Source organism: Chrysemys picta, chromosome 9, assembly GCF_011386835.1.
Source record: "Chrysemys picta bellii isolate R12L10 chromosome 9, ASM1138683v2, whole genome shotgun sequence".
Lineage (NCBI taxonomy): Eukaryota > Metazoa > Chordata > Testudines > Emydidae > Chrysemys > Chrysemys picta.
The window spans coordinates 37,705,940-37,720,131 of NC_088799.1; the positions used below are offsets into that span (position 1 = coordinate 37,705,940).

General features: G+C 43.8%; 1 protein-coding gene and 1 long non-coding RNA gene across 2 annotated transcripts in view; both read right to left on the reverse strand.

Annotated features, from left to right (window-relative positions):
- Positions 1-16: 16 nt before the first annotated feature.
- The window catches only part of LOC101947717 (uncharacterized), a 36,822-nt gene continuing 22,646 nt past the window's right edge, over positions 17-14,192 (reverse strand). Inside the window, exons 2-5 of the long non-coding RNA XR_010590670.1 lie at positions 6,092-6,137; positions 5,094-5,162; positions 4,289-4,479; positions 17-1,591 (exon numbers count right to left, since the gene is read on the reverse strand). This is a non-coding gene — a long non-coding RNA (uncharacterized LOC101947717). The remainder of the gene's footprint in view (positions 1,592-4,288; positions 4,480-5,093; positions 5,163-6,091; positions 6,138-14,192) is intronic.
- LOC135973696 (uncharacterized) lies at positions 9,976-12,651 on the reverse strand. Its single transcript, XM_065558040.1, has 2 exons — positions 11,719-12,651; positions 9,976-10,724 (listed from the first exon to the last, which is right to left on the reverse strand). Exons 1-2 carry the CDS (start codon positions 12,293-12,295, stop codon positions 10,249-10,251), a joined length of 1,053 nt encoding a protein of 350 aa, XP_065414112.1. The 5' UTR covers positions 12,296-12,651; the 3' UTR covers positions 9,976-10,248.

Here is a 14,192-nt window from a genome sequence, read left to right on the forward strand (position 1 = left end):
TTAAAGACTGAAGAGAGTAAAAGGAGTACTAGCACATTTAAATAGAATGGTACAATTTTGAAGTCTATTTTATATTATAATATATGTCAGAGAACACTACAAAATATAGAACTGAATGCTTATGGTACCAAGACAAATAGGAAATATATGGACAAAATAGAGAAGCTAGATTCAAACAGAAGACTCATAAAAGGCCTTTTTAGTTTAACCTGTAGTAAAATGTGCAGAGAGCACTTTTGTATGATCATTATATGCTGACATTATCACCCATTATTTGAGAAAAGGCATTAAAATTGAAGGCAGTTGTGATTTCTATGATGATAAAGGTGTTGCAACTTTCTGTGTATAGATACAGCATGGCTTGGTCTGACCCAGTATGGCTGTTCTTATGTGTATAACATCCCTCTTGCAACTCTGTGTATAAATATCTTAATGTTCACAATTTTAAAAGTTTAATTACTGTTTTCATAGACTTCTTCACTAAGCATCCACACTGCCAATAGCTGGTGAGATAAGGACTCAAATTTTGGGGAGTCATGTTGGTAGCATACTACCCACCCTCTCTGAGGTTGCCTTCAGTTCTCCAGAATTTAAAAAACAAAAAAACAAAACCAAAAAAAGTTGTTATGGCCGCAAAAAAAAATCTGAAAATGTGAGCCAAGTGTAACCAATACAGCAATTTGCCTAAGTTTACAGAGAGTCTGAAACAATAGTTCTGAGATATGAAATGCCTGTTCATTTCAGTGGATACCATCTCAGATGCTAATGATGAAACTTTAAGTATCAACATTGTTAACAATTTCAGTGATCATCAAAATATGAAGAAAGGTGAAAAAGTATCATATCTACATAGTCTATTCTAACTATAGCTTACCACCAGTTATTTTTAATCCTAGTCATGAAGGAACCAGTATAGTACAGGGAGAATACACAATCATATTTTGAACAGCTGCACAATCAACAGAGAGCAGAATCTTACTTTGTTGTCCCAAATGGATGCAGTTTATGTATGCATGTTAGAAGAGTACGACTACTCTCTGGTCCAAATTCAACTCCTGGCTGAGTTTACAAGCACATGTAATGAGTAAGTTCCCTTTTTCTCAAAATATTTAAGAACAGACAAGAATGACATTAATATACAAATTCTTTTAGGTTTATGTATTTCTTCACCCAGCTGTTTCACAGCCCACTTCACTGGAAGTAACAATTAATCAAACAGATGTCACTTAAACCATGAAAATAGCAGTTATTTTAGAATGATAGAAACTCCAACTTACAATCTTATTTTTTCAAAGACAGGCTTTGATGAAAGCTATTTGGGTAAAGCATAGTTCATCACGGTACAGGTTAACTCCTGTCACCATTTCATGTTAGTAAAAATAATATCTGGCATTTACATATGGCATCTTTCATTTTAAGGATCCTAAAGGCTTGATTCTGCAAGGTGTGGAGTGTCCTCAAGTGTCACCGAAGGGCATCTCTCACAATGTTGCCAACTCGCATGATTTTATGTTGAGTCTTGTGAGAACAGGTGTTTTTCCTAAAGCACCAGCTTCTGGAGCCAGGTGAATATGAGATACTTTCTTTAAATCTGAAAACAGAGATTAAGTTGTTGTGGAGAAAAGCTCAAAAACAAATCTTAGAGAAACCAGAAAACATTTAAAAATCCAAAATTTCATTTTCTTGGGCTTGACTCATGATTTTTTGAATGTTTGGGGTTGGCTATGCTGTTCTCAGGAGGCAATCTTTATTTACAGTCATTCCAGTCATGACAGCTGTGGAACAGCACATACCAACATTACACAACACCCTAGGAGAGGAAGTGAAGAATACTATATCCCAATGAAAACGTAGGAATAGTATCACTTCAATTGGCAATTTGAAAAAGAAAGGACTGTATTTCATACAAACTTTCCTTTAAAAACATATGCACAAAACATGTGCCAGGAGAGAGAGGCCAAGGAATGAATAGGCATGAGGATGAAAGAGTGATTATGGCACATGAGAATAACATGTAGTTATATTCCAAGAACTGGACACACCCTGGAAATTCAGTATTCAGGAGCTGGTAAAGTACATCTTTTTCCCTTAAGTCATCGGCTTGCATCACATTTCAGCTGGAAGAAAGCATGGCTGTAAGATGCTTCATCCTCCTCAATGAGTCTCTGTAATAGCCTAGTGAATGGAGGATGGTTGAGTGATAATTTAGTTACTTAACTCTTGATGTAGAGTACATTCAAATGCCAAGGACACTAATTGTCCTGAAGGATATCAATCAGTAGGAAGGGGCCTATTTAGATTGTAAGCTTCTACTTAGTTTGCAAGTTACTTTTGTTTGGGCAGAGAAGATCATCTTTTTGTTCTCCGTTTGTACAGCACTTAGCATTGTGGGGACCTGGTCCATGACTAGGGCTCTTAGGCAGTCCTGCAATATAAATACTAATACTCTTTTATCTTACAGCTATTGGGCTTGATTTTAGTCTCACTTAGAGCAGTTTTCCATCAGTGTGACTCCATTGACCTCATTAGATTTACTCTTAACTTACACAAGTGTGAATGAACTGAAAATCAGGGCCTCTACCTTTATTCTGGCTTTCTTTACAGTCTGTTATGATAGTTGCACACCATCTTGACTGGAATGTTGTCACTATACACTTCTATTCTTCCTAGACATGGGTTGGCCCAAATTCCTTATAATGACAGTGTTTTTGCTGACTGCAGCATTATGTCTTGATAATGTTATGTAAAATCTCATGGTCTCATCCACAAGGGACGCAAGGAAGAACCTCTAAGGATCAGAGGCCTAGCCCATGTCATGGCTTTGACCAGTGCGGCACCTTTCTCACATGGTCTTTTTGGCTGGCTGTTAGTTATTAGTTGTGCCAGTCACTAATGTCACTCTACTATTTTCCAACAACAGCAAGGAACTAGAAAAGAGAGCCAAGCCCGCTTCCCCTATTCCCCTTCTTCCCCACACCAGCAGCACAAGCTGCACAGGGACATTGGATTCCAGTGACTTCTGAGCACCAGGCAGCCCCAGCACCCAGTGACAAATCAAGACTAAATGGGGCCTGGATCCAATTCAGCTATAGGACCCCCTGCACACACACACACACACAAACATACTCATGAAGGTCCTGACTTCTGCCCATCAAAGTTGCCTCTTGTTCCTCCAGCATTCTCAAATGGTGGGCCCACCCTTGGATCCATACTTTGTGTGTACACAGAACTTTTCTAGCTCAAGGCCCAGATCCACAATTCCTGTCTTCTTCCACTCCTGCCAGCACCTCCATTTCACCCACCAGCATGACTCTTGCTGCCTACCATACTCTTTTCTGCTCACCTTGCATCACATCCCTTCTGTCCCGTACTCCTTCCATTCAGTTTCTCCCCCTCCATCTACCTCTCCTCTTTCACTCACATGAATTCTATTACTTCTCTCCTACCAGCATTTTCTCTGCACACTTCAACCCTTGCAAAAAACATTATGACAATCATAAACAACTTTATGAAATGTGGGAGGATCCAGATGCTTTTGTAATTTAACCACAGCATCCACCTGACCTTACTAGTGTAACCCTTATTCTCTTTCCCCTCCTTCTTCCCTTTGTTTATCTGTATCACTTGTTTTATGTGTGACCTGGACCTTGATCCTGCAAATAGATGTGCCAATGCAGTTAAAATGGGAATAAAGGTTCATGCCTATATATCTATTTGCAGGAGAGTAGCCTTAGATTATAAACTCTTTCTGGCCAGGGGAAATATCTTTATACATCTGTAAGGCCTCATGCACACTTGTGGTACTGTACAACTAAAACGAGCTTTCACTAATACATATCAACTCATCGTATTCATCAGTCATGTCATGTATCTTTATACATCTATGACACAGAAGCCCATTGGTGGTTCCCTACTCTGTGTCAGCACCTCTTATCAGGCCTGGCATATTCAGTGCACCCCAACACACTGTTGTCACGACATATACCCAAAAGGTGGCATGTAATATATCATTGGAAAATTAATGACCCACTGATGATTAAGATTCTGACATGGTGTATGTATGGTCAGTTCACAAAGGACTTTATTGAAATGTGCTGCAAATATGTTCTTAAAATGCATTTGTCAAACAGTGCCTAAGCCACACCTGTTCCAAACAAGGGAATGTAGTTCCACCTGCTTGAATGGGTCTCCAATGTAAATTAGGCAAGATGTGATCAAAGACAAATTAAAACATTTATATACAAGGCAAACAAAACCATAAGGAGAGCATGTGGGGGAAGAAGATTACCTAACAATCTTGATGGCGATTGCAGACTGCACCCGTGGGAAACCTTCCTGCCTCTTGAAGCAGGGTCAGGGAATTTTGGGAAGATGTAAACAGAGAGAAAAATTCATTTTGGCATCCTTCACCTGAAGAGACAAAGGAACCAAGCACTGAGATCTGCGAAGGGTCCTGGCCAGAAAGTCTGGTGAGCCATGCTGGAAAAGAGACTTGGTTGAAAACACTACTTTGCACAAGAGAGTTTAGTTTGTCAGATCAGGGTTTAGTCTTAGAAACATATTTTTACTTTTGTTTGCTTCTAATGCTTTCTATCTTAATTCCTTATACTTGGTATCACTTAATCCTATGTCCTTTTGTTAAATAAACTTGTTTCACTTTTAATATAAACCAATTAAGTGCACTGGTTGAAGGGAAGGGTGTATTAACCCCAGTTAAGCTAACCAACTGTAACGTGTTGTCTCTTTAAAGGAGCAACAAACTGACTAACTTCTGAGTGGGTTCCAGAAGAGGGCTGTACACTGCTTGCAGACAATTTCAGGACTGGGTGGGTGCTGGGGTCCCGCTGCAAACAGTAAGTGGGTGGTGAAAGCCAGGGTGTGACCTGCATGTTTGTATGCAAGCTGTTGGTGTCCGGGCTGTGAGCCATATCAGCATGGCATTTAAAGCACCCAAAGATGCAAGGCAGGTGGCAACACAATCTCTCACTGGTCTGGGTTGAAGCAAAGCATTGCAACATAAACACTTATGATGGTGTCAAATTAATAATTCCCTTTCCCTGTCACACACACCACTTCCTTCTATTTTTACTTACACTGTGGGTTGAGATGTCCCAAGAAGGCAATAAGAACTGGCCATGCATCTGCTGAACTGGAGAGCAAGCCTGCATGTGCAAGAAGTGTGATGCATTTTAAAAACAATACCCTGGTGCCCCATTTGTTTCATACTCATGTTCATCAACACTAATTATAATAATAACCCTCCTTCATAACAGGCTTAATTATCAAGTCTAAATGACTATATCTTCTGCCCTTTAACCCTGTTATTGAATTCTCCCCTGCTTGGGCGACAGATTGCTTGGGCTGAAATTAGAAGAAAGAAGGGTTACCAACTGATGCTAGTTCTTTAGTTCTTGTTGGCTCAGAACAGCTCTTGCTGTTGGTTTTTGTTCATTCATTCAGTGGATGGTTGAGAGGATGGGATAATAGGCCTTTGATTTGTTCACAGCAATAAGTTCCTGGCTCTCTGAGACTTGTAGCCAGCATTGGCAGGAGAATATTTTTCTTTGGGGGTCTTGCTGTTCACAAAGTGAAGGTATTGCTGCCCCCAAAGCTAGCCATTTAAAAGTCATATTTAAACAGAGAACTATTAGATTGGGCCAAGGGGCGTCCTACTCAACATTTCCCTTCTCCTGCAGGTTCCACTATAAATGACACATACTAACTACAGGCTAAATTCTGTAGTTCTTAATCAATCAAAACTCCCATTATCTTCAGTAGTTTTGCACAATTAAGAAGTTCAGAATGTGGTCCTAAATATGTGAACAGATGCCACAGATATTGGTCTAATCAAAGGACTGTTTCCAAACCTAAATATCAAATACTGAGGGAGTGAAAAGTTCATTTTCAAACATTGTTCTGCTTATTATAATGATCAACATTTTTACCAAGGATGGATGACTCACCCCATTCTCTGTATCATCTGCCTAACAATGCCTTAACTCTTTCTTTTTCCTTCTCCTCCAGTCCATCCCTGAAGTAATAAATTAAAAAACAAAACATAATGGGACTACTTGTCCAAGTAAGTACTCACCAGTGTAAGAGCTCCACAATCTGCCCCATCTACATTGTTTCTTTGCCTACACACATACACACAATTTAAATCAGAGTGAGTTGCACTGGTCACCATTTCCATCATTACAGCATGTCTATACCGACACAGCGTAACTACAACAGTGACTACAAACCCAGTGTAGACAAGGCCTGAGGTACATAAATAGTCTGTAAAAATGTTATTGTACATAAGAACAAAAAGTTTACACATTGCATTTACTATAGGGTCAAATCCCAAAGTTCTTACATTTTTCTTATCCCTAATTCAAGAAAACTTCCACTGAAGTCAGCAGGCCAAAAGCTACACTCAGCTACACCAATGTAAGTTTATATTGTAAGTACAGGTAGGGGGCTGTACATCTCCAACCTCTGCTGAAATCTAGAACCATAATTTAAAGCTGGGCTTTCCTTTTTAAAGAGCTAAATTAAAAAACCATGGGTGAAATCATCTCCCCACTGAAATCAATAAGAGTTTTGCTATTAACTTCAATGAGGCCAGGATTTCACCCCAGATCCAGACACCTCCAGACTTGACAGAAGTTCAGATCCAGGGCTGACACACTTTTCTGAATGTAAGATATCTCGTTTACATCCAGGATAGAACTGTTCAGCTTCATTGTAGCTTTATGGTCCAGAATCTAAAATTGTTGTTTCATAAGATTTTGTAGAATTAGGATTGTCTATAAATTGGTGGTTTTGGATCACAGAGATTCATGCAAACTTTATTCTCAGTCTTTGATTTGAGTGGAATGATCCCCAAGAAATCAAAAAGATTGAGGAGTACTTGTGGCACCTTAGAGACTATTTGGGCATAAGCTTTCATGGGCTAAAACCCACTTCATCAGATGCATGCAGTGGGAAATACAGTATATATATATACAGTATATATATACACACACAAAGAACGTGAAAAAATGGGGGTTGCCATACCAATTCTAATGAGACTAATCAATTAAGCTATTATCAGCAAGAGTGTCAGGGTTCCCTCCCCACTCTGAACTCTAGGGTACAGACGTGGGGACCCACATGAAAGACTCCCTAAGATTATTTCTACCAGCTTAGGTTAAAAACTCCAAGGCACAAATTCTCCCTTGTACCTTGGATTAGGTAATGCTGCCAACACCAAGTGATCAGACAAAACTCAGGGAACGGACCACTTGGAGTTCCTATGCCCCCTAATATACCCCCAAACCCTACACCCCCTTTCCTGGGGAGGCTTGAGAACAAACAAGATGAGCACAAACCAACCTTGGGTTTTTTTAGACCACTAAAAATACCAATCAGATTTAAAAAAAAACCAACAGAACTTTATTAGAAAGAAAAAAGTTAAAAGAAGCACCTCTGTAAAATTAGAATGGAAGATAATCTCATAGGGCAATCAGATTCAAAACACAGAGGATTTCCCTCTGGCCAAAACTTTAAAGTTACAAAAAGAAAACCAGGAATACACCTCCCTCTCAGCACAGAGAAAATCACAAGCCAAAATAAAAGTAAGCTAATGCATTCCCTTGCTAGTACTTACTAATCCTAATGGAGTTGGATTGCTTGCTTGCTTGCTTTCTTGATCTGTCTCCAGCAAGCACACAGAACAGACAAAGAACAGACAAAACAAAGCCTCCCTCTCCCGCCCGCCCAGATTTGAAAGTATCTTGTCCCCTTATTGGTCCTTTTGGTCAGGTGCCAGCTAGGTTACCTGAGCTTCTTAACCCTTTACAGGTAAAAGGATTTTGTGCCTCTGGCCAGGAGGGATTTTATAGTACTGTATACAGGAAGGTTGTTACCCTTCCCTTTATATTTATGACAAGGAGAAAAAAAAACTTTTGTAGTGGTAATCAGGATGGCCCATTTCAAACAGTTGACAAGAAGGTGTGAATAACAGCAGGGGGAAAATTAGCATGGGGAAATATTTTTTAGTTTGTGTAATGACCCATCCACCTGAAACTGCTGCCATTCACCTGGTTTGCAGCCAAACAACTCACAGATTCAACTAGCCATGAAGTTAAGATCCAGATCTGCACTTTCACAAAGCTCAAAGGGTTAGATGGAAATCAGTTCGCGCGCTTTTCCAGTCATTGACAGCGCGGACGCCACTGTACTCCGAGCATGGAGCCCGCTGCGACCATCGCTGCAGTTGTGGCCGCTCTCAACGTCTCGCAGCTTATCATAAAGGTTTCCCTGAGGCAGATGCAGAAAAGTCAGGCGAGGAGGCTACGGCACCGCGGTGATGTCCTGAAGTCTGAGAATAGCACAGACCTGTCAGAAAGCAGGCGACCCAGCGCCGAGGACATCACAGTGGCAATGGGTCATGTTGATGCCGTGGAACGGCGATTCTGGGCACGGGAAACAAGCACTGAGTGGTGGGACCGCATAGTGCTGCAGGTCTGGGATGAATCCCAGTGGCTGCGAAACTTTCGCATGCGGAAGGGAACTTTCCTGGAACTTTGTGAGTTGCTGTCCCCTGCCCTGAAGCGCAGTGACACCCGGTTGCGAGCTGCACTGAGTGTACAGAAGCGAGTGGCCATAGCCCTCTGGAAGCTTGCAACGCCAGACAGCTACCGGTCAGTCGCGAACCAGTTTGGGGTGGGCAAATCTACCGTGGGGGTTGTTGTGATGCAAGTAGCGAAGGCAATCGTTGATGTACTGCTGCCAAAGGTAGTGACCCTGGGAAACGTGGAGGCGATCATAGATGGCTTCGCAGCGATGGGATTCCCAAACTGCGGTGGGGCCATAGATGGAACTCACATCCCTATCCTGGCACCGGACCACCAGGCCACCCAGTACATTAACTGAAAGGGATACTTTTCCATGGTGCTGCAAGCACTGGTGGACCACAGGGGACGTTTTACCAACATCTACGTGGGATGGCCGGGCAAGGTTCATGACGCTCGTGTTTTCAGGAACTCTGGTCTGTTTAGACGGCTGCAACAAGGTATTTACTTCCCGGACCACAAAATAACTGTTGGGGATGTGGAGATGCCTATAGTCATCCTCGGGGACCCAGCCTACCCGCTAATGCCCTGGCTCATGAAGCCCTATACTGGCGCCCTGGACACTGAAAAAGAACTCTTCAACTACCGGCTGAGCAAGTGCAGAATGGTGGTGGAGTGTGCTTTTGGCCGTCTCAAGGGGAGATGGAGAAGCTTACTGACTCGCTGTGATCTCAGCGAAACCAATATCCCCATTGTTATAGCAGCTTGCTGTGTGCTCCACAATCTCTGTGAGAGCAAGGGGGAGACCTTTATGGCGGGGTGGGAGGTTGAGAAAAATAGCCTGGCTGGTGATTACTCACAGCCAGACAGCCGGGCGATTAGAAGAGACCAGCGGGAAGCGCTGTGCATCCGGGAGGCTTTGAAAGCAAAGTTCCTGAGTGAGCAGGGTAACCTGTGACTTTATAGTTTGTGTACTGAGAAGCTAAACCTGCCCCCGTTTCTTTACCCAGGTAATGTTGACTATCCTATCCAGTTACATACCCCCTTCACCCCCCCTCCAACACACGTGTCGAAATAAAAATAGTTCTACTTTGTTAAAGCACACCGTTTTCTTTAATACTGTTTTTGCGGGAATTTTTTAAAACTGGGACGCAGACTGTGGTGCGGAGCGGGTGTAGTGTTGTGACGCGAATGCAGCTTCTAAACTCAAGGATTGACAGGCTCCGCTGCGGTGGGATGCTTGTTTCAACGGAGGCTGTCAACCCTCCTGATCGGGACTGTGTGTATGGGGGGTCTATTTGACTTTGTGGCAGGGGGAGGACGGTTACAGATCCCATGCTGTGTGGCTCTGTGATCCTGCCTAAGGACCGGCGCTTAAGATCTGTAACTGCCCTCCCCCGCCACAAAGTCACAGAGCAACCCCCCCCCCCCCAACATTACATCAAAACAACCTCCCAGACTAACCGGGGCAACTAGTCACTGCATCACTGCACTGTGTATGTGCCCTGCTGCTGTGCCTGCCCCCGACTATGTACCCTGCCAAAGGAGACTGTCCTGTCCAATTACCAACCCCCTTTCCCCTCCTCCTCCAAAAGAACATGATTGAAACAGTAGTTAACAGAAACGAATTTTTTATTATCAACTACACATGGCATTGGGAGGTGAAACTTGGACGGGGGCTTGTGTCAGGCGGGAAGGAAAGAACTTTTCAAATTTTGGGAAATGAGAGCCTTCTGCTACTAGAGCTCTCTGCAGGGGTGGAGTGAGACTTAGCAGGGACTCTGCCGCCTCTCCTTCTTTGCACTTTGGGCGAGGTGGGTATGGGACTTGGTGGCGGGGGAGGGCGGTTAGAGATGGACTGCAGCGGGGCTCTGTCCTCCTGCCTCCGTTCCTGCAGAACATCCACAAGGCGCCGGAGCGTGTCCGTTTGCTCCCTCAGTAGTCCAAGCAGCGTTTGAGTCGCCTGCTGGTCTTCCTGCCGCCACCTCTCCTCCCGATCCATGTTGGCTTGGTGCATTCGGGTCAAGTTCTCCCGCCACTGGGTCTGCTGTGCTGCCTGGGCTTGGGAAGAGGCCATAAGCTCAGAGAACATGTCCTCCCGTGTCCTCTTCTTCCTACGCCTAATCCGCGCTAGCCTCTGGGAGTGTGATTCCAGGCTAGGTTGTGAGACAGTCGCAGACGGGGCTGTGGAAATGGGAAAAAGGGAGTGAATTCCTCAGAAAGATAAATGTAGTTGTGAACAAAGAACATAGTCTTTCTCTGTGAACAAGACCATGCACAGCACCTTTCACATGCGCACTCAGCACAAGGTCGAATTCTCGGCCTTCGCATTCAGTGCCTGGGGTCTTGAACAGCACATTTGAGAAGCGAGGCAGCACAACGGAATTTCTGTTGCAGGCAGACATGGTAAGCCGTACACTTGTGGCAGTTTAAAACTTTTATATTACCACTGGCCTCATTTCACATTTAAATCAATATCAGTCCCTGCTGCCAGCAATCCGGCAAGCGGGAACTCTGCCCCTGTCCCACCCCCTCGCGGCTGTCCCCGGGAACGATCCCTTTCGGCTGCCCCTCTCCCGCCTCCACCGCGTGGCTGCAAACCAGCGGTTACAGTTCTGTAAAGGAACGGGAAAGCAGTCCCAACACTAACATTCCCCTACCTAATTAAAAGCAGGTCACCATGGCCGACATCACCCTGATGAGGATCTCCGAGAGCGACAAAGAGAGAATGCTCCGGGAAAGCCTCCAAAGACCAGGGCCATATGCCGCCCTGCTGTGCAGAGCAATGATCCCTGAGTACTTGATAATCTCGTGGCGCGGCAACGTGTCGTACTTCGGAGGACCCAATAAGGCCGCTCTCCCCAAGAACCTCATGCAACGGCTTTCAAGTTACTTCCAGGAGAGCTTCATCGAGATGTCCCAGGAGGATTACTGCTCTATCCCCGGACACATAGACTGCATTTTACTGTAGCTGCAGTAGCAGGGAATAAACAGTAGAGCGGCTTGTGCAGGACAATCACTGAAAACCGGACATTGCTAGATTTCTTTTCAAAACTTGCACTGCCCCTTACTAAACCGTTAAGCGCCTAGGGCACACTAATCATGAACAACCCATTCTTTTAATTGTTAATATTCCTGTTTTGTTAAAAATAAATGTTTAGATGTTTACAACACTTACTGGCTGATCCTTCACCAGATTCTGTGTCCGGGGTAACGGCTGGGGACGCTTCGTAGGGGATCTCTGTAAGGGTGATGAAGAGATCCTGGCTGTTGGGGAAATCAGCGTTGTGAGAGCTGCCGACTGCCTCGCCCTCCTCATCTCCTTCCTCATCTTCCCCGTCCCCTAACATGTCCGAGGAACCGGCCGTGGACAGTATCCCATCCTCAGAGTCCACGGTCACTGGTGGGGTAGTGGTGGCGGCAGCACCGAGGATGGAATGCAGTGCCTCGTAGAAACGGGATGTCTGGGGATGGGATCCGGAGCGTCCGTTTGCCTCTTTGGTCTTCTGGTAGCCTTGTCTCAGCTCCTTGATTTTCACGCGGCACTGCGTTGCATCCCGGCTGTATCCTCTCTCTGCCATGTCTTTAGAGATCTTCTCGTAGATCTTTGCATTCCTTCTTTTGGATCGCAGCTCGGAAAGCACGGACTCATCGCCCCACACAGCGATGAGATCCAAGACTTCACGATCAGTCCATGCTGGGGCTCTCTTTCTATTCACAGACTGCACGGCCATCACTGCTGGAGAGCTCTGCATCGTTGCCAGTGCTGCTGTGCTCGCCACGATGTCCAGACAGGAAATGAGATTCAAACTGGCCAGACAGGAAAAGGAATTCAAATTCAAATTTTCCCGGGGCTTTTCCTGTGTGGCTGGTCAGAGCATCCGAGCTCGCACTGCTGTCCAGAGCGTCAACAGAGTGGTGCACTGTGGGATAGCTCCCGGAGCTATTAGCGTCGATTTCCATCCACACCTAGCCTAATTCGACATGGCCATGTCGAATTTAGCGCTACTCCCCTCGTCGGGGAGGAGTACAGAAGTCGAATTAAAGAGACCTCTATGTCGAACTAAATAGCATCGCAGTGTGGACGGGTGCAGGGTTAATTCGATGTAACGGCGCTAACTTCGACATAAACGCCTAGTGTAGACCAGGCCATAGTGAAGTTTCACCCAGCTCCACTCATTATTCAAGTAGAGGTGCCCTTGGGGCACTAGATACATTCATTCATATTAAAAAGATGCAAGTAAGCCAAGATCAATGATAGCTGTTTCCACACCTTTGGCTGATTAATTTTTAATCTTAGAAATAAACCTTCAATTTATTATTACTAACACAGACTTGAAGATAAATATTTTCCTGCTGCACTCAGATTATTTTAAGGTATTACTTTCAAGCAATAAACTGGGTGGAATCAATGCATCTTATAAAAACCCATAATTCAAAAGCTCTAAAATTGGTTTGAGAACAGAAACTAGATCAAGGTTCCAGTCTTTATCATCTATCAGTTGGTCTAGTCACATGCATATAAAGTTGCAAAAGTCTTTGCAGGCTCAAGAGCTTAATTATATCACCCGTATACGATCATTTTCCGCTGTGGATCATTACCAAAATGTAACGAGACAGCTGCAAACCTCATTTCAAGCATGAAGAGAGGCCCAGAAATATGCTCCAACTTTTGTGGCTTTTTAAATTTTATAAATGTGTTAAAAGAGGAAAGTTGAAAAATCATGCCATAGACTAAAATGTCATGTTATATATCCAACCCTATGCACGCTATTTTAACATTACCATTCCAGAGTGAACACACAACTGACACGTAGGCCTTGTTTACACTACCGGGGTAAGTCACCTAAGTTACGCTACTCCAGCTATGTGAATAACGTAGCTAGAGTTAATGTAGCTTAGGTCGACTTACTGCACTGTCTACACTGCACTTAGTCAATGGGAGAGGATCTTATTTACCTTACTTCTCTCATTCCGGTGGAGTACCGGAGTCGACCGGAGAGTGCTCTGCAGTTAATTTCACTAGACCTGCTAAATCAATTCCCACTGCATCGATCACAGTAGCATCAATCCCTGGTAAATGTAGACATGGCAGTATTTTCCTCCCTGAGATTTAATTAAAAGCCCTCTAAACTCATAATACCAAGGAGAAAATAACAGTGTTGGAATTTTGCTGGGATTGAGCCATGCTGCTTTAAAAACACACCTTTATACCTTTTATGCTTTCATGATAGAAGGCAAGATTAAATTACATGGAGCTCTCCACAGGTTCTAGCAACTGAGTTACAATTCTGGATAATAGCCAAGTATGCAGTTTTTACTTGGACTCGGCACTGCAGTTTAAAGGAGCCAGAAAAAATCATATATACAGTTAGAACTAGTGAGAAAATAAGTATGTAATGTCTTGCAGCAGGTGGTGATGGGGTGGAGCACACTAACTATATCAGGGGGAGTGTCACATTGTATTCCAAACAATTTTCATTTTTAATGTAATAGATTAAAAACACAGCTGTCCAGCTGCTTTCCACTCTCACAACACCAGCCATTTATTTCAATGGCTTGGCCATTCCATCCAAATGTTCATTCTGATGCATGATTTCTAAAGGGGAGATAACACTGAGCACCTATGGTCCCCAGATTCATAGATTCCAA